Source organism: Ptychodera flava, chromosome 7, assembly GCF_041260155.1.
Source record: "Ptychodera flava strain L36383 chromosome 7, AS_Pfla_20210202, whole genome shotgun sequence".
Lineage (NCBI taxonomy): Eukaryota > Metazoa > Hemichordata > Enteropneusta > Ptychoderidae > Ptychodera > Ptychodera flava.
The window spans coordinates 25,039,348-25,066,990 of NC_091934.1; the positions used below are offsets into that span (position 1 = coordinate 25,039,348).

Here is a 27,643-nt window from a genome sequence, read left to right on the forward strand (position 1 = left end):
TGTCATGGTGAAAAACTGAGCACAGTGACCTTCCTTTTTTTTAAACGTACGAGACATATATGACTAACATGCTGCCAAAAGAATTCCATTCCGTCAGACATTTTTCGTTTAGAGTTTTTACTTTTAGAAGTTTTACTTCATTGGTATTTTACAATGAAAATGTGATAATTTAGAAAGTCAAGCATGGTGACCCCATCTTTTTTCTTTAATATTTAATTATTCTCATATGCCCGAGTTCAAAATCCCTGATTACTTTCACGTTTCCCGTCTTCCATATCATGTGTTGCTCTCTGGTCTAATTTTAAGTACAAGTATATTTCATTGTTATGAGCGTCATTTGACCCAAACTCTTCTGCAACTTCATCAAAGTCAGAGCAATCTCTGTCATTGCCGATTAGCAGTGAAAGTGATATTGCCGTAGCAAGGCAGAAGCTATACTAACTTTAATTATTTTGACAATATTTTCATTCAGTTTATACAAATGTTCATGTTCTACTCCCTACAGCATATTTAGCTGTCTAGTATTCAGCTTGCCTGTGTATGTGTACTGTGCGCTGTATCATTGAAAAATGACTTTCAGTCTAGTCTCTAATTTAATAATTATCCAGTATATGAGTTATAACACAAAGTTTGGGTGATACCGTATCGTATTCGAGTGATGTGTCCGTATTTTCAAGAGTTGGGCAGCGATGAGTCAAACTGCGGACACATCACTTGAATACGACGCGATATCGCCCAACATTTATGTAATGACCCCTTTATCATACATGCATGCTTTGCTTATGACTGCTTTCCTACGGACATTTCGAAATTAGCGAAGAAATCCACTGAAACCGACCCTGCTTGCTCCTCGCAGTACTTATAAAAACGTTTGTTGCGAAGGAGTGATCATAACCGTATCACTTCTTGATATTATTCCTGTATTGGGCCATTCCACTTCAAGGGAGGGTTTATGGAGCACTCTTAAAGCAAACAAATTATCATTAACAACTATTAAGATGACAGCACAGGTTTTCACAATTTGAAGGAGATTTATCTTTAGTTTAAAATGACGGTGGACGTAAAGTATAGGCTGGAGTGTGTATGTTTTCGTATTTTGATACATAATCTCATCCCTGCATTAAAATTATGAGGGCGCCAAAATCGGGTCAAAATATTTGCGCTATGCCAGCGTTCGATTTCAAACTCGATCGAGTATGAACAGCTGAGAGCATAGAGCAAGCAGCTCTGCAAAATCTATGAATGCACAGTTAATATAATATCAGTAACCAGTCAGTTTATCTCAAAGACTTACACATGTCCCCAGACGTCAAATATGCTAAATTTACCATCTTAGAAAGAAATTTGTGAGTGGATTAGGGAAAATATGAAGTGAGTAGTACACTGTAAGCTGTTGTGTCGTAACTGGTTCGTGATTTTGTTGCTGTACGAATAATACATTTAAATGTATTTATGTCGTCTGCACGTAGATTTTCGTCCCTGGATTGCCTAATAGAACTAAACTTCCTTTAACAACCTAAACAAAAGTTTGACTTTCCCTAGATCTTACATTGTACCTGAAACTCGCACCGGTGCCATCGGACACGATCATGACCTGTGAATTTCATTGCCAGGTACACATCGGAAATATAATACGTGCACCTTGTCTGTTGTGAGTATTTTCGGTGCGGTTGGATTTTTGTGGTTCATTTATGGCTGTAAACGACGAAATTCACCATTCAGATACTTAAGCTCATCACAAGAAAGTTGTTGTAAAGCGGTCCTACCATGATGCACTGTCAACCGGTATCTTAATCTCTAGCAGCTTAGACGACGTGAAAACACTTCACCGTATGGGACCGGCCATGAATGATGACAGGCGTCAGCAAATTTTTGTCGACAAATTTTCAATGCGTTCGTTTGTATGTTTTTGGTACAACTGTACTTGTACCTAAGTGCAATGCAACGAACTGACTGCAAAAAACAAATTTTGACCATATTCATAATGAAGTTTTCGGATTTCGTCATTTGTCTCATTCGTTCAGCCGTTTTATATGTATATGAACATACCAGCGAAGGTCATGCATACCAGCAAAGGACAAGCGTACACGTAGCTGTGATTAGTTCGGTTACAACAAAAATGTTATTCGTATTTTAACATGTCAAAATACGGGTTCATATTGGTACCGTCTAAACAATAGGAGAATGGCAATACAGGCATAGCATGTATGATATATATTGAAGCCTCACAGAGATACATGATTAGTATTTCCAAGTTATATGCTTTGTTAATAATATGACATGTCACAGACACGATACAGGAAACTTATCACACCAAAACATGGCCACCTCCAAACAATCTTCCAAGCATTCCACCTACTTCTAGAACCCTAAACTACCAGAGAGGGCGCCATTCAACTTAACTATCTCATTACCTCCCCTTTGTCTGCACATGACCACGTGTGAAATTGACCAATAATTAATTTTTTCTTCATACATCATCTGAGTCTCTTATAATCCTTATTGTTAGTAGTTCATGAATTTCAGAGGTTTTATTAACAAGCTTATTAAACGATACATTTGTAACCACACAATGCAACAAAACCAAAGTTCAATTTTTTTTACAGTATCAGTTCTCATCTTGAAGCACATAGTCCTGAGACTCGTATCGGCATACGACACTGTCTAGTAGAACGACGCAACTCTAGTCCCTCTGTACTTTCACCCAAAGATAATTGTTTTTGTTGCTGGTTATCCACAGTATTATATTGTGACCCACTTTCCTGCCTCGATGAATCCCTCTGTTCCGGTGCTGACTTATGCTCAGGTATACCAGCGGTTATTATGTCTTCATGCTCAGAATCAGATTCAGATTCAGAATCTGCGGTCCAATTCTCATACACACTCTCAGACTGATTATCATTGTCACACTCCTGATCAATGTCACTATCTTGGTTATCTGAGGATAATAAATAACCTGGTGTTTCTGTAAACAAACAAGGTGATCATGATGAACAACTCTCCGTCGTCTCCTTCCTTGGCTGACTCTATACAGCACATCACTGATAACGTTGATGATAGTATATGGTCTCAGCCATCTTGCGCTCAATTTCGGAGATAAACCTTTCTTTCTTACCATATTTGCAACCATTACTTTTTCCCTAACTTTATATCTGTGGAATCTAGTGTTTCTCTTCGACTTTACACAACGATTGTCTGTCAGCTTGATTAGTCTTTGACTAGCTAGTTTCCTAGCCTTAGTTTCTGAAGATGTGTTGTGGTTCTATTACGGGCTGTGGATAACCCTAAAGTTTGAACTTTGTATCTTCAATTTGTACCAGCTGCGTGCTGTCCTGGCTTCTTGTCTATACAACAGGTAATATGGCGACTGCTGTGTTGCATCATGCTGACTGGTGTTGTAACTATGGTAACCTTAGGCAAGTGAATATCCCAATCATCCTGGTTAGCACTCACATAATTCTTCAACATATCAATTAGTGTTAAATTCAAATGTTCAGACTGCCCGTTGCTAGTAGGATGATAACCAGACGTTCTAGTTTTAAATGGTGTTGAATATCTTGCAAACCTCTGCAGCAAGTAACTTTCATAGTTTTTGCCCTGGTCACTATGAAGAACCATTGGAGGACCAAACAGGGTTCTGGCATAGTTGCAATAACGCCTTTCCTTTCACTCGAAACTTGTTAGTGCTACACTCAGCACAGCTGCGGCACCAATCTTGTACCCGATATTCATTTTGGACCAATAATTTGATCTTTTAGCATGCTTAATGTTCATTTAATTCCGAGGTGATGTTCCTGGTCGTATACCAATGGCATCACTTCTGCTGCACAGGCATCTGGTAAACTATTTGTATGTATTCTGTGCCTCCCATCTTGTATTTAAAACACATGATATCAGGATTTTGATCTATATGAGGACCTTTAGCTCGTTTCATTAGCTCTTTGACCTTCTTTACCTCATTTGGTGCACATTGTCCAAGTCTTACCAGGCCATTGACCTTCTTTACCTCATTTGGTGCACATTGTCCAAGTCTTACCAGGCCATATACCCGGGTTATGACAGGATCTGCATTTTGCAAGGTTTTCAGTTCATCATATAACCGTTTTCCTTGAACAGTTACAGCAGCTAGTAATAGTGCACATGACAGAGCATCAGCATTTGGAATGTTTCCCAAGACAGTATATAATTTCATAGTTATATGCTTGTAATTCTGATTGTCATCTTGCTAGTCTACCCCTTGTCTCTTTTCTTGATTTTAAGTATGTCAATGCCTGGTGATCTGTCATGATATAAACTTGGTGCCATATAGATAACTACGAAACTTGTCTATGCCCTAACTACCGCATAGCATTTACGGTTTGTAGCAGAGTAATTTCTTTTTGCTTTATTGAGAGTGGACTTGCAAATGCTACTGGTCTGGTGATACCACAACAGTTTGTTCTTAAACTGCAGCAACACCCACACCACTTGTATCTGTTGTTGAGGTGAAAGGCTCATTAAAGTTTGGGAATACTAACACCAGTGCAGTTGAAAATTTTGCTTTCAGTTGATAGAAAGCTTGTGCACATTGCTCAGTCCAGACAAATGGTGCTCCCTTGGACGTCAATTTATGAAAAGATGCTGCTATCATTGAAAATCCCTGGATAAACTTTTAAAATATGAGGCTCGTCCTAAGAATCGTCGTAGCTCTGCAGATGTTGTAGGTCTAGGAAACTGTTCAACAGCACTGACAATGCGCAGATTGGGCAACTCCCCTTGTGGTGATATGTGTTGTCCCAAATATTCAATCTCAGTCTGAAAAAAATGGCACAATTTGGTTGAAGTTTAAGACCGGCCTCACGCACTTTGGTCAATACATGGGACAAACGTTCTAAATGTTCGTCAATTGTAGTTGAAAATATCAAAATGTCATCCAAATAAATTAGCAGTATTTGCCACATTTCCTCACTGAATATGGAGCTCATCAACCTCTGGAATGTGGCAGAGCACCCTTAAGGCCAAATGGCATCACATTAAATTGATGTAGTCCTCTGTGTGTTATTAAAAGCAGTTTTTTCCTTTGAACTCTCATCCATACGTACTTGACAATAGCCACTTGCCATGTCTAAACTGGTATACCACTTTACTTTGTCCAAGGCAATCAATAGCATCTTCTATTCTTGGTAAAGGAAATGCATCATCCTTAGTTACAGAATTTAAGCGGCAAATTCAACACAAAACCTTGCTAAGCCGTCTTTCGTGGGTACCAGTATAATAGGACTCGCCCATGGACTTGAACTTTCTTCTCTTATGTCTATTACATTCCAACATGTCGTCAATAATTGTGTCTACTACCTCTCTCACGAAATCCTATTCTGCGTGCACGTGATCTCAATGGATATTCATCACCCGTATTGATTCTATGTTTTAATTATATTTATTTGCCCCATTTCTCCATTCCAAGAAAAGTGTCCGTAAACCTATTCAACATGTTGTGTAGATCTCCTTTTTTTGCCTGATCTATTTGACTTCTGTCTACCATAGCTGCAATCGTCTCTTGGACTGTGTTGTCTTCCTTCCTGGATATTTCTTTATCTTTTCCCTTCTGAACTTGTCCTATTTGTATTGGTATACCGATGCTAGAATCAAAGTTACCAATACTAGATCCACGATACAGTTTAACTTTGTAAGGATGTGGATTACATAGTCTCACATAGGTGGTTTGGTAATCATTAACAAGATTCAGCGATGCACCACATGCAACTTTTTTACTTTCAAAAAGCTGCTCATTTCCTTCAATGACACCTTCCTGTCCAGGGAAAGCTGGAACTTGTACACGGCAAACTTTCTCATGTCTAGGCGGTATCACAGTTGTCTGTAACAATGTCATTCGATAGCAATGTGGAGCATTGGTCTTCTGGTTGTCACTCAGAAGTGTAGTGCAATTATCTGCGTCTGTTGTTTAAATCTGTACAGTTTTGTCGATGAAGTCAACCTCCATTCTACCGAGTTTCTCCATAATGTCAGTTCCTAGCAGAAATTCATTATACATAAAGTCTGGTGACATCACATAAATATACACTGGTCTTAGTGAACAACTCTTAACTACAATATTTACCTGCACTTATCCCATAAACAAGACAGCTGCTCCATTCACTGCTTCAGGACGTATTGTCACAGGACTAAGAGGCAGATCACGTAACACAGGTAAATCTTTCCTGGCAATCGTTATCTGTGAACCAGAATGCTACGAACATAGTAGTCTGCACTCCATTAAGAGTCCCAACTACACCATATTGGTCACCACAAAGTTTGGTACCTGTAGTTGTCAATATCTGAGGGGTTGTTTCTAAGTTTATGTCTTCTGCGACTGCTCTTGGTTGTCCTGAGTGGTGCTGAATTTCAGGTGATGATGTCTGAGCTCTAAGGCCCCAGTCAGACAGTACTGAAGTCCCCCAGACATCACTCCCTTTTACAGTCTCAATCATCCTTCATCGGCCATGCTGTTCTCCGTGAGGTCAATGAATGGCCTACCTGACCTCTATCTAGCTTGGGTAGTAGGCAGGACACATAGCTGCTTTTGTCCAAAATGTTGGCATCGGAAACATTGCATTCTTGAGGACAGTTTCTTCTTAAATGACCAATCTTATTACATTCAAAACACCGTTTACTGTTTGATCTGGTCTTCTATACTGTGTTCATATGTTTCTGTTTGTATTTGAACTAGTGCTCTTGTATATTCGGTTTACCTGAGCATCTACCATTGACGATATTGTGCCTTCTAGACCCTTTACTGCTTTTTCAACTGCTTCTGAAACAATTCTGTTTATATCGGTTTCAACATGAGCCACCTGAATGGTTTTCCCGCACAGTTTAGGGGTTTCCCTAGTCTGGTACTTTTGCCAATTCGAAGCAAAATTTACAACATCGTCTAAAATGGCTTCATCTACTTTATACTGTGATGTTGTTGAAAGCTGATCACTAAGTTCACTTAGTAATCCTTTAATGACAGAATCAAGCCCACTGCCACCACATTTCGGAAATCCCTCCACAGCTAGTTTATTCAATGACCGCACATATTTTTACAATAGTCTCATCCGGTTCTAAGTTCCAGCCGTGAAATTCTCTTTGGCAGCTTATTCATCTTTTTTCTTTCACAAATTCTTCCTTAGTTCTTCTTTAATGGCGCCAATATCTTGTTTGTCATCCTCTGACATCGACTGTATGACCATTGTAGCATATCCCTTCAAACACATGCGCATAATAGCTGCAGCCTTTTGTTCTTTGTCCTCAGCCTCGATGATTGCATCAAATCTGTCAATCCATGGCTCCAACTAGTCTTTCTCCTCTTAAGTGAAATATTCTAGTTTCTTTGCCATTGCTCACCGCTGCCACCATTGAAGCCTCAGAGAGACACTGAATTGGTATTTTCAAGTTATATGCTTTAATAATATGACACGTCACAGACACGATACAGGGAACTTATCAAACCAAAAACATGGCCACCTAAAACCAGTCTTCCCAGCATTCCACCTACCTATAGAACCCCTAAACTACAAAAAAGAGGGCGCATTCCAACTTAACCATCTCAACATTTATATATACAGATTTTGACGACAAACTGAATATTATGTGTTTCAGCATACTGTAGGGAGACAGCAAGAAACTGTATTCGATATATTGAACTAGAAATATTGAAGAATTATAAAAAGTTGAAGCTGTGCCCATTACCGGGCCCACTTGTTTTTGTAACGAAAAATCATACATGTTTAGATTAAAAGTCATGCGATGTGATAAATTGGTTCTAGATGTTGTTTAATTATAATTATATTATATCATGCTGCCATGCGCCATTCTGATTGGACGAGAGCTCATTCAACCAATGCTAAAATACTGTTTTAGCACTGATAGCAGTACTAAAACGGGCCCCTAAACGAGCATTTTCGAAAATTGCCCGGTCGGTGCATTTGAACGTACCTATCTAAACCATAGACCCTCGAGAAAGACCGAAACAGTCCACTTTGTTTCAAAGACCGAAGACCGAATTTTGATACACAGATAAAGTGTGGGTCTGTAACTCACCTCTTGGTGTAAATAAGTTGGGATCGATGATGAAAGACTTCTCTGAAGCAGCACGTTTGGGGTATGATGCACACAAATATTAGGGCGACAGCGCACGGTGCACTTTGCGGGAGTCGAGACGCGATATATCCTAGTACCGCTCTTTAAAATGAAGATAGTATTCGTTCATACACAAATAAATTGACACTTCCTCACAGTAACGGTATGTCAGATATTATTTACCAAAGTTTGGGGTATAACAGATCGGAATGTCCTAACGATGTAGACCAAGAAGTTCAAAATGGATGACTCCTGGCGACTGCGACGATATTTGACATCAAATGCAGTGTCAGCGTCCAGCTCTCCCTGCATCGGGCAACACACTCAGAATCTGCACAACTGTTCTTCACTGTTGCAGTCATCGCAAGTCTGGATTATTTTAAAACTGCTTGTTTTCTGGTACAATTAACGTCCAAATTATCCATCAAAAATAGATCCTGTAACTTCACTGTGCCACCACTGAATGTCGCGACGGTATGCGGTACAGAATGAGACAAATCTATTTTTAGTATGCCAAAAACGTCAGGACTATTGTTCTTATGTAAATTTAAGAACATAAAATTGTTACTTTTTTCTTTTGATTTGAACTCTTGACCCATTTTCTGTGTGAGTGCAGCAGTATTTTTTAACAAGTATCGTTCGTGTTGCATGCAAATAAAATGCAATGTCGTATGGACGTAATGCGTATTTATCGTAGGATAGTGTGTGCCCGTACGGAATCCAACTTATAAAAATGCTAGGTCTCGGGCGCAGAATTTCCGACGTTCGATCTCTCAGACGTCCGTTTTCTGCATTTGGCGCTTAGAGTGATGAAAATACCCAAGTAAGACAACAAAGACACACAAGTTGATATAATATAATAGCAATAACCCCCTTCGCAGTCGGGTATACACTCGATTTTGGTACAATTCGCTCCATATAGCACTCGCCTATCGGCTCGTGCTATATGTCGCGCATTGTACCAAAATCTCGTGTATACCCTCCTGCGGCGGGGTTATTGCTTAATTATAAGTCGAAGGTTCAGCAAACCTAGGAAAATAAGTTTTTTAACATTTCTCAACGTTTGTTTCAGTCTGTGGTATACCTCTGGTAACACCACGATCGAGATCTCCTTCTCGCATATTCGTGGACTTAACGTCCTTCGAGGTTCTTGGCCATGGATGGCTCACTTGTCAGTTCACTCACCAGCTCACGGCATTCGTAAAGCAATCTGCGGTGGATCTCTACTGAATAATGAATGGGTTGTAACACAGCACATTGTGTCGTCGATCTTCGGGCAAATTCTAAAACCTTTGGACACACTCTACCTCTAGCGTCATTTAATGTTACTCTTGGCCTCCACAGACGTTCACGTCCACGTGAATATGAACAACACGTAAGATAAGCTTGATGTTATAACGTTACAATTTTTGTACGACTGCATGACACAAGTTTAAGTGTAATATAACACTGTCAACTTTTCAAAGTGTTGTGTATAACTTTCTTATTAAGATTCGATTGTAAAAAGCGCAGACGTTCATTGCAATAAACACTCTATTTGAAACTGATGCAACTTCAGTAAAGTTGATCTATTTCATCGTGCATTTGAAATAGCCAATTGTGCTTCCAAAATACACCCGCACTGAATTCCTTATAATCTAGCCAGACTCTTCTTCATACTATATTACATACCCACTCTAATATTACTCAGTTACATCTGATAAAGTCACCTAAGTAGTATATCCTTTTGAAATCTTCATAATTTTTTCATCTTGATAATTCATTTCATTTGCCTTTAACAGAGGAGTGTTGCAGAGATCATCCCTTCCCCACATAACGATCCCAAGACATATGACGCAGATATAGCACTCTTGAAGTTGGATACTCCCGTAACATTTACAAAGTACATACGACCAATCTGTCTTCCACCTAACGACGCAGCCAATGGTATAACAGACCAAGATAATTTGGCAGTGGTCATAGGATGGGGAGTGACTTCAAATGGAAGACCGTCTGATGTGTTAAGACAGACTTACGTACCGATAGTGGGTCAGCAAATATGTGTTAAAGCTTATAACCGTTCTTATGTGGTAACCGATAACATGTTTTGCGCCGGGTATCAAACAGGTAAACTATGTTTTAAGATGCTATTATCTCCGAAATTCGTTAAATCAAAAATGTGCTTTCCTTTTTTTAAAGGATCCTTACGTGGTCCAATAATGTGTTTTAACCGACTGCCATTGATGGGTTAAAAGTGCTTATGAACCCCAGGGAGAAGGTTTAGATCGCTGCATAATGTCATTGTTTGGCACAAATCAAAGTTCAAAAAATAAGTTAGTTTAATAATATACAGCCAACCTATGAGCCTAGCAAAAATTGATTGAAAAGCTTTCTTCGTCAAATAAAATCCTTAAGAATTGAGCAATATCTGAAGCTGACCTTTCGTTGTGTCATCTTTAGTATGTTTTAGCCATTCTGTTTCATAAGATCCGAGGCATAGGTATTTGTGGTCCTGTTAGGTCCACTTACGAACACTAATAATTGGCTGGACTATTTCTCATCTAAGATGACAAAGACACCCCTAATACCATATACTTTCAAAAGCCAGAGATATAAAGTTTAGTATGGTAGCAATAGTTTTCTCAAAGGATGATGGATGCTATATTTGGAGTAAAACAACTGAATTTCGGTATTAATGTTCAAAAAATAATTTAAGCCATAAACTTGACTCTGTTTTCTGAAATGTAACATTATTTGAAACAAGAGCATATGGAGATAAAATGACTATTTCATCTTACGATATATTTCCTTGTTCGAAAATTGCATGGGTGGAAAGAAGGTCACTCAAAAAGTGATTAAGAGCATGATTAGAAAGATTAAAATGCATCTTATTCACAATTTAAGAGGTTTATTGCCAGACAATATTGTTGTTTTGGTTTGTGCCATTTAAGCCATATTGTGAGAATTTCAAAACATTTGACCAAGCCAGAGTGGAGTCAACTTCTTTAAAAATCTTAACATTGTGAGAAAAGACAAGGCAAGAAATCGGTTATTTACATTTCTATGTTCCTAACACAAAAAGCAACGAACGTAAAATCAACTCGCCGGTCGCCTTTCATAACTATTACCTATATCGAAATGTGACTATGTGGTAAAGTATTTTCGCGCAATCGCATCAAACATGTACATGCACCATGATACAACCAGCGTAAGTAACTGGCATTAGTAATGTTGATGTTAAAAAATGACCACAATTTCTCTGCTGCACCTCGATGAACGGACATCAAAACGGAAAGGACTTTGAATTACAGACACAATAACCAAACGTATATTTTGATGGATTTTCTTTCCCTTACACTGCAGGTTTTGTTGTAAAGTAACACGTGATATCCATAATAGTTGTTAGTGCGCGAGTCAAGAAAATATTGACGCCTAAGATACATAATTCCCGTCTCTTCTTTTGTTTTAATTTTTGCCATGGATGTTCGATTATTTCAGACGCGTATCGCAACAACATTTTACTATTTTGAGCTTCCTTAGACACGAGACGAGTTTCATTCTTTACAAAGTCACGATATAGAGGATTTGATATCCGGATAAACTTATTAAAATATCATAATGTCCATTAGATTAAACGGTACATTTGTATAAGAATGTATCACGTCTGTCTATATAATTTCAGGACATAACATTTACCTTGTAAGTAAGTAATCAATCAATTTCTTTCGGAGCACATAATATTTAGTTTGAAATTAAATTTCAGATGATTCGGCTTTCGTCATGACAGCTTTTTGCCATACAAATTTCTGCGAGAGCGTTTGCCAGCTTAATGAGTTAGTGGGTGTGTGTGTCAATATGTACTGACTGATAACAATGAATTTTAAATTTGGGGCCTAAACCAAGCGTGGCCAGTGATAGGACAGAAACGCCGTTCCACTTATGACTAACACCCCCACCAAGTGTAACATTTTGTTTATCGGGTCCTAAACGCTATTTTCACAATCACCTAAGTTTTCTAGACAAAGCATAAAGAAAATTTTCACTGGCGCTTTACACAGTGTTGCATGACTATGCTTTCTCAAAGAACCAGGTCTTTGATGCTGAACGAATATGACTAGAAAGTCTAGTCTATAAGGAAGCAGCGACATTCATCTGTGCAGTCGTAGCTCTCGTTTTTCCCGGGCGAATATGGATTGCAATGGGAAACTCCGAGTCGTGCAACGGAAAAAAAGAGTTTTTCCGTCGCAACGTACGAGAGCTAGTTATGGCTGTTGCTACGGCGTCATATGAGAAAGAACGATCATCATAAGTCTTGTTGGTTGAGTTTTAAGAGAAACTTCGTCACTTGAACAGAGAGATCTGATGTCTGGTTTATGAAATCAAAAACTTTAGTAAAATTAGTAACAGTAAAATTGTCTAGGGTTTATTGGAGGAGAAAGGAAAAATTGAGCCATGATTCTTGAAGTTGGCCGGCAATGTTAGCCGTAAGTTGCGTACAGCCTCTGAGTGTTCCACGGGCTAGCCGACATGTGAGCATTTTTTCAGTTTGTCTATGATTTAATATAGTGAATAAGTCAGCATATCAAAATTAGACTACAGTATATCAAAATTTGACCACATATATATCTCACATGGATATATATACAAGGCTTACATTAGACAAAAGATAGAAACAGTTAACCGCCTGCTAAGTACAAAGCAGGGATCGAGGTACGGGCCCGGGTACGGGCTGAGCGAATCCTGTCCCCGGGAATGCTAGTGCTTACAAACAGGCGAAGTGTGTCAGTTTGTGTTTTATTAGCTCACATTTGGTTATACCAATGTGAGTTTATCGTATAGGCTGAAGTCGATGGCGTCTGTATGTATGTGTGTATGTATGTATGTATGTATGTATGTATGTATGTATGTACGTACAGTATGTCCGTCAACATCAAAAACACACAAACCGCTGCACGTTTCAGCTTGGTATTTGGTGTGTGAATGCATCCTGGGCTATAGATGGGATTTTGTTCAAATGAAGTCTGCATTGCCAAAATTATGCAAATGAGCTTACAAAATGTGAAAATGGTTAAGAATAAATAACTTAAGAACCACTTTTTTGATTGCTTTGAAAATTTGTGTGCAAGTACCTTAGGTGAACCTTATACAGTTTTATGAATATTGTGAAGATATCCTTAATTTTGTATTTTTGCTGAATTTTTTGGTGATTTTTCTCATTTTCAGTAAAAATTCTTCTTCTCTGAAACCGCCAACCCAATCGCTCTCAAATTTGGGTTGTCTCTTTGCAAGGGTGTTACTCTTCTAATTTGTTGAAATTGTGACAAAATTTGGAAAATTACTATTTTTGAGCAATTTTGTCATTTTTGGTCAAAAAATCTTAAACAGTATTTCCTTTTTAAAACCCCTGGACAGACAGCTTTCATATTTGGTACACAGATGTACAGAGATGACAACAGTTAGATATGTGGAAATTGTCCTGAAATATAAAAATTTGTATTTTTAAGACAATATTGTCATTTTTGGTCAAGAAAACTTGTTCTCAAAATTACTTGTTTGATAGCTTTGTAATTTGGTATAAAGTCCCTTGTTTGATAGCTTTGTAATTTGGTATAAAGTCCCGAAAGATGTTATTAGATAAATTTTCTGCTCAAAGTGTTGGGAAACCCCAAAATTCGTATATTTTTGGGAATTTTCTCAGTTTGTGACCTTAAATGACCTACACCAACCCAGGATATGTTGTGAGACTATTTTGAAGGCTGTGAACATAATTTTGTCATATTTGGTATCAATTTGTAGGAAAATTTGATCCAGAAAACAAAGCTGAGGTGATTTTTTTCATTTTGGACCAATTTTTGCAACTTTTCTATGTAAGATATACAAGAACTGATGAGAAATTTGGATCCAGGATAATTCCAGATGTTGTAATCACCACCCACAGTGGAAGGCATTTCACTATCTGTAACTACCTTAAGTGCTGAATGATAACACTCATCGCATTAATTAAAAAATCTCCAAGGTTGTAAATGTACTTCCTGTCATTTGGTCTTATGTAATACCAAAGGGTGGAACATTTGATATTCAGGAGGGGGTAGGGTCTAGAAGATCAATGATGTAGCATTACTTTTTTACCAGATCCCTTGTGCATCTTTTGCCCACTCCCACCTTTTCTTTTTATCAAGCCTTCTCTGTTTTTTGTTGTTGACATTTGCTTATGTATTTAGGATCTGCTTCTCCCATTGCTATAGAAGTTGATATGCATGTTCCTAAAGATGACCTCCAGTACCTAAGTTGGAGACCTTATTTGCTTTTGTCATTCTTGTTTTTCCTGGTTTAAATATTTCTCAAATGGACCAATTCAAACCGAATGTGAGCACATAGTGTCCTTGACGGTATTTTTGTTATGTCCCATTAGCCGAAATGTTCTGTGTCTGTGAATGCCAGACCCTTGTCCATAACAACGGAGAAAACATCAGTTTTGTAGTCATTCAAGTCACTTGAACTGGACCATTGATACATGTCATACCGTCGTACCGATCGACAAGATCGCAAGCGTAGCACTCGGAGCTTACGGACATAAGCGAGCGCGTTCATGTATGGCCGTGGTTTGAGGACTGTGGGGCTTAAATACTTGAAATTATCGTGTGTCGCAGCGCATTTCTTTTCATTTTCGACCAAAAATGGTGAATTTGGTATTTTACAACATAAAATGCACTTGTAATAGTTTGCTAGTATCCGTTTCAACTTACATCGTTTGATGTCGCCGTTCTCAACTACCGAAAATCCAGTCGTTGTCGACTGGCAAGGTGGGAATGCAGAGAAATTCTTTAAAGAGCCAAGTGAATTTTGGGACTCAGTGGAGATAATTTGTTTGCGTTCCTGCCAGCCTTATCTGAAGCAGTCTTTGTAGTTTTATCGCCCTCGTCCACGCTGAATATTCATAGACGTGGGCACTATACGGTTCTCGGGGCCTTGACCGTATAGTGCCCACGTCAAAACTTGTATGGACAAGAGCTGGAATGGTGACTGTTGTCTTCTCTGTCATAATCGATTTTTCTTCACACAAATATGGCCACGTTTGGACACCGTCACAAGACGGTTGTCTAAATATATAAGGAGTAAAAGTCAAACCATTTTGTTTGGCAAAGGTATGTTACTATTTGACTGATTAGGCAATTTTAATCAATTTATTTATACAATATCATAGTCTTTAATCGTCGAAAACGTTATTTATTATTTCCAGGACTTTTTGATTCCTGCGACGGTGACAGCGGCGGCCACTGATGCTTCAGGATGAACAAAGTCAAAGATATTACTTGTACGGAATCGTCTCTTGGGGGCGTCCTGGGCAGTGTGCTGTTCGTGATTCTTATGGTGTCTACGTTAATGTCAATAACTTTACGCCGTGGATTCGGGAAATCACGAATATACAGCCATTGGATCAAAGATATATGATCGAAATATACACTGCAAGATCCGAGGTGCAAACTTTTTACAGACTACCCCTTCGCTACGTATTTAGGTGTTGCGAGTGTAGCGAATGCTAGGAAAACAATACTAATTACAGTGAAATATATCAATGCGCAGCCTATTTTAGATGGGACTATTTTCACATAGAGAGTCTGGTATGGAACAGCTCGGTCTTGCCATCGATTTACATATCGTGAATAATTATGCCTTTAAGAAGAGAAAGAAAGTTGAGAGTAGTAAAAGAGAGAGGGTCACCTGAACTTCGTTTAAAGGACCAGGGACCCCTACAAATAATTTAAAAACTATACTAGGGTACGTTGGTGATTGATGAAAGCTAAAACATGATAATTTTCAAGATATGTTGAGGTGATGCATGTAGATATTAAGTATGGAATAGAACGGTAAAGTTGTAAAAGAGCAGTCGCGTCGTTACTCGCCAGAGAGACACCCATCTTGTAGTGTAGTTAAGAACGTGTAGCGAGGTGTAACCAAGTGTAGGAGTAAAATTTTTATGAAAATTGGAGAAGGGGGTGTAGCGGACGTAACGAAGTGTAGCGAGGTGTAATAGGCTGTAAGATGGTCACTTTTTTACTCGCCAGAGAGACACCCATCTTGTAGCGTAGTTAAGAACGTGTAGCGAGGTGTAACCAAGTGTAGGAGTAAAATTTTGTGAAAATTGGAGAAGGGGGTGTAGCGAACGTAACGAAGTGTAGCGAGGTGTTAGGGGCTGTAAGATGGTCACTTTTTACTCGCCAGAGAGACACCCATCTTGTAGCGTAGTTAAGAACGTGTAGCGAGGTGTAACCAAGTGTAGGAGTAAAATTTTGTGAAAATTGGAGAAGGGGGTGTAGCGGACGTAACGAAGTGTAGCGAGGTGTAATAGGCTGTAAGATGGTCACTTTTTACTCGCCAGAGAGACACCCATCTTGTAGCGTAGTTAAGAACGTGTAGCGAGGTGTAACCAAGTGTAGGAGTAAAATTTTGTGAAAATTGGAGAAGGGGGTGTAGCGGACGTAACGAAGTGTAGCGAGGTGTAATAGGCTGTAAGATGGTCACTTTTTACTCGCCAGAGAGACACCCATCTTGTAGCGTAGTTAAGAACGTGTAGCGAGGTGTAACCAAGTGTAGGAGTAAAATTTTTGTGAAAATTGGAGAAGGGGGTGTAGCGGACGTAACGAAGTGTAGCGAGGTGTAATAGGGCTGTAAGATGGTCACTTTTTTACTCGCCAGAGAGACACCCATCCTTGTAGCGTAGTTAAGAACGTGTAGCGAGGTGTAACCAAGTGTAGGAGTAAAATTTTGTGAAAATTGGAGAAGGGGGTGTAGCGGACGTAACGAAGTGTAGCGAGGTGTAATAGGCTGTAAGATGGTCACTTTTTACTCGCCAGAGAGACACCCATCCTGTAGCGTAGTTAAGAACGTGTAGCGAGGTGTAACCAAGTGTAGGAGTAAAATTTTTATGAAAATTGGAGAAGGGGGTGTAGCGGACGTAACGAAGTGTAGCGAGGTGTTAGGGGCTGTAAGATGGTCACTTTTTTACTCGCCAGAGAGACACCCATCCTGTAGCGTAGTTAAGAACGTGTAGCGAGGTGTAACCAGGTGTAGGAGTAAAATTTTTGTGAAAATTGGAGAAGGGGGTGTAGCGGACGTAACGAAGTGTAGCGAGGTGTTAGGGGCTGTAAGATGGTCACTTTTTACTCGCCAGAGAGACACCCATCTTGTAGCGTAGTTAAGAACGTGTAGCGAGGTGTAACCAAGTGTAGGAGTAAAATTTTGTGAAAATTGGAGAAGGGGGTGTAGCGGACGTAACGAAGTGTAGCGAGGTGTAATAGGCTGTAAGATGGTCACTTTTTACTCGCCAGAGAGACACCCATCTTGTAGCGTAGTTAAGAACGTGTAGCGAGGTGTAACCAAGTGTAGGAGTAAAATTTTGTGAAAATTGGAGAAGGGGGGGTGTAGCGGACGTAACGAAGTGTAGCGAGGTGTTAGGGGCTGTAAGATGGTCACTTTTTACTCGCCAGAGAGACACCCATCTTGTAGCGTAGTTAAGAACGTGTAGCGAGGTGTAACCAAGTCGTAGGAGTAAAATTTGTGAAAATTGGAGAAGGGGGTGTAGCGGACGTAACGAAGTGTAGCGAGGTGTAATAGGCTGTAAGATGGTCACTTTTTACTCGCCAGAGAGACACCCATCTTGTAGCGTAGTTAAGAACGTGTAGCGAGGTGTAACCAAGTGTAGGAGTAAAATTTTTTGAAAATTGGAGAAGGGGGTGTAGCGGACGTAACGAAGTGTAGCGAGGTGTAATAGGCTGTAAGATGGTCACTTTTTACTCGCCAGAGAGACACCCATCTTGTAGCGTAGTTAAGAACGTGTAGCGAGGTGTAACCAAGTGTAGGAGTAAAATTTTGTGAAAATTGGAGAAGGGGGTGTAGCGGACGTAACGAAGTGTAGCGAGGTGTTAGGGGCTGTAAGATGGTCACTTTTTACTCGCCAGAGAGACACCCATCTTGTAGCGTAGTTAAGAACGTGTAGCGAGGTGTAACCAGTGTAGGAGTAAAATTTTGTGAAAATTGGAGAAGGGGGTGTAGCGGACGTAACGAAGTGTAGCGAGGTGTAATAGGCTGTAAGATGGTCACTTTTTACTCGCCAGAGAGACACCCATCCTGTAGCGTAGTTAAGAACGTGTAGCGAGGTGTAACCAAGTGTAGGAGTAAAATTTTGTGAAAATTGGAGAAGGGGGTGTAGCGGACGTAACGAAGTGTAGCGAGGTGTTAGGGGCTGTAAGATGGTCACTTTTTACTCGCCAGAGAGACACCCATCTTGTAGCGTAGTTAAGAACGTGTAGCGAGGTGTAACCAAGTCTAGGAGTAAAATTTTGTGAAAATTGGAGAAGGGGGTGTAGCGAACGTAACGAAGTGTAGCGAGGTGTAAGGGGCTGTAAGATGGTCACTTTATTGAGGGAGAGGGGGTTTAAGAATGTAGCTGCGTTTTCATGATGTTAATTCAAGTAATACAACAAAAAGTTACAGAGTGTTGTTAAAAATGTTTACAAAATTACTCGAACATATTTAATTTGAAAAATTGTCACTTGTATAGTGCCCTGTAGCCTCTATAGAGAACCTTTCAGATTATTCAAATAACAGAAAATTCCCCAAAACGTCATTCTTTCTTCTTCGACCTAAACCCTCGATCTTAGGTAAATTCTGTAACCTTCGTACGGAGCTATTTAACCTCTCGAAGGCATGGCACTGTGAAGCTCACCGAGCACTCGCACATGCGTAATTATTAACAAAAACACTTCATATAGTACGCAAATACAAACACAGCAACTAACTTATACATCGGTAAATTGTGAAATAGATAGCCTTCCGACTGTAAGTGCATAAATTGGTTCTTAAGTATCGATGCCCTTACATTATCAGGAAGAGCATTTTCAATAAGGCATATTTTTGTCAGAAAACACTGATAGTTTCATCAAAATTTGTGACATAGAGCAGCTTTTGAAAAGGATATTATTGTATTATTGCTCTGTGACAGTGATTAACTTGAAGAGGATAAAATCATCAAAGTAAACCGCGTATTTAAAGAAATGGCGTCTTTATCAAGAACAACAAGTGGAACTGAATTAAAGCGCAGTGGTCGTCGCACTGCGCATGCTCCTGAGGGGTCCCCCCCCTTGTGACAACATATCCGAGAATGCCGCATGAGGTTACGGGTTGATTATTATGTTTGCGATATTGTCGATAATATGGCGGCTGATTTGTCACAAGCATACCACCTTTCCAAATCTAACACGCAATAAAAGGTCAATTAATCTGAGTTAAATATCTTCTGAATATTGAACAGTAATTACACGCTGGATTGAGATCACATTTGATCATGATTTCCTTGAATCAGTTGAACGGGCCTCGCTCGAGCCATGGAGCTGAGTGTATGTCAACGCGGTGACCTTCTCCATTATCGAAGCAACAACACCTCCCTTGTGCTGCTCTGGCTTGCCGATCATGGTCTTGAGTGTAATATTTGTGTTTAGGCATTGTGCTTGTTCCTGGTCTTCATATATATACAATGTTGATCATTTTAGTGATGCATTTTTACTGTGCTGTACATAGCATTGTGTACAACCAGCGTGACCGCGTGATCAAACCCATTTGTTCACTGTGACTGCGTGCAGTAAAGTCGGCGACATAATGTGCAGAGTGTCTCAATGTTCGTAGCCTTACATGAGTTCATAGATAGAAATACACCACTGAAGTTCGTTTCCGATCTCAATATTTTACTATTGCATGATGTTGAGTCTTACAAAGGCGTTAACAAAGTGAGGGACCGCCCCCATCTCACTCCAATTGAAGTTGGCAAGACTTCTGTTTACAAACATTTATGTTTATCAACAAAAAAATCGCGCACGGGCAGCGCGACGACCACTGCGCTTTAAATTTCCTAAATACCACTCATACGTCATGAATCGGCTCTTCAATATATTTCATTTGCAATTTACTCAAACAATGACGATGAGAATGCAACATCGACGATGGACAGAGAGACAGACACTGAACAAATTAGGAAAATACATGTACAGCTGTTTTGCAGTAAAACAACGAAAACATCAAGAAGCCTCAGATCAGAGTGCCATGCACCAAAAGATGAAACTTCTCTATAAAATCATAAACATTGCGGAAGGTGGTACACGGATCGGTATTAGCTGTTCAGTGTTTCCTTACCTGCTCAGTGTCTGTTTTCTCTGAAACAACAGCACTCAATAGCTTGAAATTTAATTTTCAAGTGTACATGCAGGTTTGGTCTATGACAGTTTTTCTGAGATATTAATGTTATAGCTCAAGAAATATGAAATTGAGTTCGAACAAGAAAAGAATTAATAAAAAAAGCCAAAACTACCCGACCAAGATTTGTTTACATTTTCCCAAAATATAGCCTTACTGGGTGGCAAACCTAAGTTGTTTAAGGAAAAGCCAAGTTGATCAATTGGTATACAAATAAACATAGGGAGTGATCGCTCTATGACTTTAAAATTTTGTCATTTATTTTTATGTTGTTGTTGTGCTAGTTTGCTGAACCAAGTTGATGACATAACTAATAGGCAATGGTTCTACTCCGGAATAAAAAGGACGCGATGTGTTCTACAGACTCAGTACGCCCAAATAATCACGTGATGCCGGTACAAACAAGCCCACATGTGTACTAACGCGTATGGAAATACACGCACGTCTATGCGCGTTTGCGCACATGGCTTTGTTTGTACCGTGGTCGATTCGAATTCCGGGTTTGGCCTATTGTACAAACATAATCCTAATAGTAATAAAAAATTCTAAAATAAGAAAGTATTTTCGTCGTATGAGCAAACTGTCGTTGCAAACAGCATTTTCATCTTTTTGTGTCCAAAAAATTTAGTTTGATCCTGAAAGGGGCTGAAAACATACTCAATTCCGTACAACTTGAAATTATAAAGGTGGGTTGATCATGTCAAATGAGGGAATGGAAGGGATAGGAACAGGAATACCCGTGGTGTGCCGAATATGACTCCGTTCTACGACTAGGGCGATGTTCGGCCTCTGAAATAAACCATTCCATAGACAGATTGAAATATATGTGAGATGACAACTTTCACACCTCGGGTAGCATTCATGATTAACCGATCGACCGGTAAGTTATAGGGTTGACCAGCTTCTTTGATAATGAGTCATGCTGTCGAGCGTCTGCAATGTCGCATTTGTCGTAGAAAAGGCGATACAATCTATACAAATAGAAAAAAGAAATTAGGCTAATCATCAATTTTCAAACGTTTCTTCACGTTGATGACGCGCGCTTTGGCCCTTTTCGAAATGAACAAGTTTTCAACGCCGGTGAAACTATGAGAAATTGGTAAAAACTCTTGTGAAGATGGTACTTTGCGGACAGTCAGTATTTTCATATACAAATGTCATTGTAAATGAAAGTTATCTTAGAAAAGTGTCTATTTTCATTGATGTTAGGTAACTTGTGTGATGCCGATCACCTTTCAAAACTGCAGGTGGGAATTGGCGACTGCAACCTTATTTCCAATTTGCCATTTCCGACTTCCTATTTGAGTTTAGGAGTGGTCTATGCTAAGAAGAGGCGGAGCACGAGACGAGTTATCATGACAACTAGATTGATGTCTAAGCATTCCCGCGAATATTACGATTAAGCTAATCACAATTTCATGAATGTTTCATCGTTACATTCCTGGCACTTCGCCACCTAATTATGAATCAGCCTATTCCCGACAGTGTACATATTTGGAAGTATATCCGATATAAATGAAAGGATTGACATGATTGAATTGTTCATTTTCGCCACCGGTATGCTCATGCAACTTCTCCGGTGCAAAATTAATATATGAAGTTGATCAACGGACCGCGCTCTATCATTTCGTTAAAATACTAGCGCTCCTTTCGTACCTTATTACTGTGATGAGGGAACTAATAAATTGTACATATTTTAGAAATATATTTTTTACTATAACCCAAATGGGATTCGAACCCCCACACACTCACGGCAACATCGCCTAGCTGCTAGGCCTCACACAAAACCAGTCGGCTACCGTTTCCAAGAACATTAATTTAAATAATTTTATTCAGCCACAGGAAGTTTTTCCTATATCTTGAAATGCATGACGGTCAAGATATTTAACATCGGGACTGTAAAGATGTTCACCTTGACTGAGTTCCTGCTGCTCCTCCCGGTTTACGTTGAACCGTTGGCTGTCGAAATTGAGATGCCAACACTCCGCTGTTATCATCTGCTGAGCCGTAATATCCACTAAAAAATCAAATCTGCGAAAGTTGAAACATTAATTGACTTGCGGGAGGTCAGACTTGTAGTCAAAACGAATGACACCACACTAGATCCAAGCACACCTGATAGCCACCACACTGGTTGATAATATTAGTGATATATGTCAACGTCACTGTTTGGTTCATTGTTTTGATTGATTTCGAGGTGTCCATTATTTACGTTCCGGAGGGAATTCCCAATAGACCACGCCTAAACTCTAATAGAAATTAGGATATGGTTGACTTTTGGAAAGTAAGAAAATAATCAGGTGTTAGCTAAGCAGCATTTTGAAAAAGATATGATTTTCAAATATTGAATGAAGTTTTCCAAGCAAAATTCTGATTTGCTGCAATGTACCATCCTCACCAGTCCTTTTCCCTATTTCTCACACTTTAACTTGTGGCAAAATTTAATATATTTAGAAAAAGGCTGAAATGCTCTTCATCTGCTCGCCTAAAATATTTTAAATTAAATTTGATAATTACCCTTCATTTTATTTTTAATTGAATAGCTACATTAGAAAATGAACTCACTGCAAAGTTCCACGGATTCGATACTCGGCGCGCTTGCCCTTTTTCTTTCTTTCGTTTAACACGATACACAGTAAACCGGCCGTTACAATTTCCATTTGCACTTTTAAATGGTTTTCAAACCTATACACTCAGAGTCTAGTCTTGCGTTTAGCCGAGCGTTGTCAGTGGGTTAGAAAACGAAGTATGGTCTCCGTTCTTTCGAGTTGACAAGCAACCTTGCTATTTTAGTTGTACAATAAAACGGCTTTTGTTCCGTTTTTTCATGTAAGATTTACACCTTCAGATACGCATCGTGTGTAAGGGATAAGGCGAATATAATATTTCGTTTCTTGCGTTATTCAAGTTGGAGGATATGGCCCCAATGTTTTCGCCCATAAAAGCGTCAATGTTTCTGTAACGTTGGCTCAAGCAACGAGTTTTCATTCATCTGTTCAACTGTCAGGACTCAATGGGTTTATTTATAGAATGAAATGCGTCTATTTCCTTTGTAAATTCATGGAACCTCACTTGAGATTATTCTTGTTACAGAAGAGGAATAGGAGAAAGATGGACTAATGCAACTTTAATTTCCTACTGTACTTACTTTATTGTTGTACTGTTACAGTATGGAAATAAACGACGTACTGTGATACAAACTTGAGAAGAGAGCTGGGAGGGTTATATTGGTAGTACATGTTACGGTGTCTTCTCGCTTCCTTCTTTCACGTCAATGGGCTATCTATGGATTTACTTATTAATTTTTGTCGCTGTTCAGACATTTAAAATAATGAATGGTTTTTCACCTGATTATTTACAGTTTCCGCGTTTTTAGATGTATCATTTCAATACTCGAAGTTCTGGCAACGCTGATTTGTACATTCCAACTTTTCAGACAGCAGCTAGATATGTAGTTTGTACTTCTACAATTGGATATAGTATTCCTTCGTCTATGTAGGAATACCGAAAGTTGCCACAGTTCAAAGCGCAGTTACGTAGTTTTGTAAATGATAAGTTTAAGAAAAAAGGCTTCGATTAGATTTCATTTGTTATTGTTAACTTTTGTATTTTATATTAAATAAAGTCAAATTTTGTATTTTCCTTATTTTTGCACTCGGAAGTCTCTGATGTAAATTATGATTTCAAATGGCAGAAAATGTAAAATATGTAAACTATTTACACCTTGATACACATAAACATCGATCTCGTCATCCCTGAGAGAGAGAGAGAGAGAGGAGAGAGAGAGAGAGAGAGAGAGAGAGGAGAGAGAGAGAGAGAGAGAGAGAGAGAATTGAAAAGCCTATGGAATGTACTTGTTGGAGACCAAACCTGCTAAAATCACCTTCAGCTTTGCTATTTCAATACCAAATACAGTTTTAAATTACCCATAGAAAATGCTTACTAAATAACCACATTGTATACTCTATGTTCCTGAAGGTATAAAATAAGAACAAGTTTTTTCACAGTATTTATTAATTTTGTTCACGTCATCACAATCTGAATATATAATGGTACTGAACTCAATGGAACTTTCATGCCAAATTTCAACCAGCATCGGAAGTGATTGTTGTAGGGATATTTTTACCAAGATCGACAAAGAAAAATAATAAAAATATCAGAATTGTTTATCTCATTCTAACATGCAATGTATGTATGACAACATTTGTAGGGATTTACAAACCTAATTTCCAATCAATACAAGGAACTATTTCTGTATTTTTTCCCGTCAAAAATTCCGAAAAAAACTTCACAAAAACACAAAATTGAAGATATTTCTCTGAAGCTAGAGCCTCTTATGTTATATAGAGAACTTTTTGTGACATATGTGTTGATGAAGGAGGACATCTTTGACAACCATGCCAGGCTAGCCTGACCAAAAATGGCAAAAATAGCTGCAAAAATACTTGATTACATATGTCATCATAATTTTGACATATTAAAATAATCGCAATCATACCAATCCAAGATCATCCATGGGAATATGTCTACTGAATATCAAAGTTATCAGACGAGTACTTTTTGAGAAACAATTATTTAAACCAAAAATGACAAAAATTTTCCCCAAAATACAAAATTGTGGATATCATCAGACTTTCAATACATCACATTTCGATTAAGCTTATGAACCATTATACCAAATATCAAAGCTATCATATGAGTAGTTTTTTGACCAAAAATTTTGAGAAAATGCCCAAATATTACCAACAAGAGAATTTCACTACAATTTGGATAAACTTGACTATAGTCATCCAATGGAACATGGATACCAACTTTCAAAGCAATCGGACAAGCCGTCTCAGGGAAATTTTTTTGACTAAACACTGAAAAAAAGCAAGTCATTGACAATGACATAGTCCCCACTTGTAATAGGAGTATTAGTCTTGATGGGGCAGGGAAATGTGGTCATTAAGAAGTATCACTGGAGTGTATATGTTGAGATCTATGGGCACATAGGTCTATGTCGTTGTTCCCAATTGAAACACATGAGGCATGTCTAAGTTGTGGTTCTAAATCGGGAAAAAAGATCAGACCTCTAGCTGTATTGGCCAGCCAAGAATGGCATATGTGCATAATAAATGAGGTACAAGATGTGACATCTGAAGGTCTAACATCCTATCAAAATTGGAGGGTATAGAACTTGTATATATATATATATATATATATATATATATATATATATATATATATATATATATATAAATATGTAATCAAGGTCAAAGGTCATCGAGGTCACGTGACATTTTCAAAAAAAATTGTATTGCTAATTAATCCCTACATACCAAAAATCAGACCTCTAGCTCTATTCGCTTGCCCAGAATTAGATATGTGCATAATTAATGAGGTACAGTATGTGCCGTCATAAGGTCTCCCATCATACCAAATATGAAGGGTGTACCACGTGTGGTTACTGAGTTATGGACAAATATGTATATTTCAGGTCAAAGGTCATTGAGGTCACATGACATTTTGTCAAAAAAATTGTATTGCTAAGTTATCCCTTTATACCAAAAATCAGACATCCAGCTCTATTGGCTCGCTCAAAATTAGATATGCACATAATTAATGAGGTACAATAGGTGGCGTCATAAGGTGTCCCATCACACCATATATGAAGGGTGTAGCACTTGTGGTTACTACGTTATGGACAAATATGTATATTTCAGGTCAAAGGTCACTGAGGTCACGTGACATTTTGTCAAAATATCCGAGATAACTGCGTGAACGGATGGACGAACAGATGGAGGAACGGACTGACATGACCCAATCTATAAGCCCCCTTGACTTCATCCAGGGGACTAAAAAACTGTGTCACTCCATCCTTTTTGCAATATGAATACGATGAGAAATGGAGTTTTAAACAAAAAAGTCCTCTAACACGGCCAAATTTGATCGCATTGTGAAACAAATCGACGTGCATCTGTATGGGGTAGGGTACTGTCCTTGTGCAAAGTTTGAAAGAAATTGACCAGGGCATGTCTGAGATATCTGCGTTAACAGACGGACGCACGGACGTGACGCACTGACAGACTGACGGACAGACATGACCCAATCTAAAAGTCCCCCGGACTTCGTCCGTGGGGACTAATAACCCCAAAAATGCAAACATACATATTTCACCTCAATTTGTACACTCCTTACTCTGTAACTTACTTAGTATACCTAAAGGAACCTGCGTACACCACGTTTCAACCCAATATGACCTAAGGTTACAGAGTTTTAGCAAGCTGCCGCATTTTTCCTTTATTCCCCTAATTTGCATATTTTTGGCACTGACATTTGAACATGTTCTCAACTACACCCCTTGGTGCACCTGTACGTGAAATGCTAAGATGGTAGGTGCTGCGGTTAGGAGTTTCTAATCTTAATTGACATACATACACACACACACGCACACACACACGCACGCACCCAAACACACATACAGACATACATACATACTTACATACACAGATATGCAAATGAACTGATTCATCTTATAAGATAGCCTCTCACTGATTTTGTACATATACCAAATGTGAGGTAAAAATGTTTCTGTTTCCTGAAAACCATGGCTTTCTGAAAATCTTAGAGAAATTGCAATAAATTTGCCTGTTTCCATTGAAAAATTCAACAAGTGAAATTCCACACTGAAAGATCTACATCTGTACATCATTTTTTAGGAACTGTGCTGTGACGTGTTATCAAATTTGATGCAGTATTCTTAACGTATTACGCTTATAAGTAAATTTCATTAAATATGCAAATTAGACCTTAATTATCATGATACTGATAAATGTCTTTGCACACTATTACAGGACTAGATTTTGTAAACTTTGCAGAATTTCTATACACATCTTAATTATGAAAATTCATCAAATATGCAAATTAGCAATTAATTGACTTAACACTGCTAAATGCCATTGCACACTATGGTGGTCCTGGGAGATCAACATCTGTACCACATTAGTCAAATTTGATGCAGGATTCCTTACATTACACTTATCATAAATATTCATAAATATGCAAATTTGCAATAAATTGACAAAATACTGATGTAAATCTTTGTCTGTTATCAGAGTTGTGTGACCAACACCAGTACTAAATTTCATCACCATCTTTCTAGAAACCTAGCTTTTTCAAAATTCACTAATCATGCAATTTAGTACTAATTATTCACGCCACGCCAAAAACAATGGTTTTGCATATGTATTTCATAGTTTTATGTCCTTGTACCAAGTATGAAAAGAATTGGCTCAGGCATGTCTGAGATACCTGCATGCACAAATGCACAGACTCA

The 27,643-nt window shown here is 38.7% G+C and overlaps 1 protein-coding gene across 1 annotated transcript; it reads left to right on the plus strand.

Annotated features, from left to right (window-relative positions):
• The first annotated feature begins 9,260 nt into the window (after window positions 1–9,260).
• On the plus strand, window positions 9,261–15,623 carry LOC139136400 (clotting factor C-like). The gene is made up of 3 exons (XM_070704124.1): window positions 9,261–9,344; window positions 9,882–10,124; window positions 15,348–15,623. The coding sequence occupies exons 1-3, from the start codon at window positions 9,261–9,263 to the stop codon at window positions 15,621–15,623; spliced, it is 603 nt and encodes a 200-aa protein (XP_070560225.1).
• The last annotated feature ends 12,020 nt before the right edge of the window (window positions 15,624–27,643 follow it).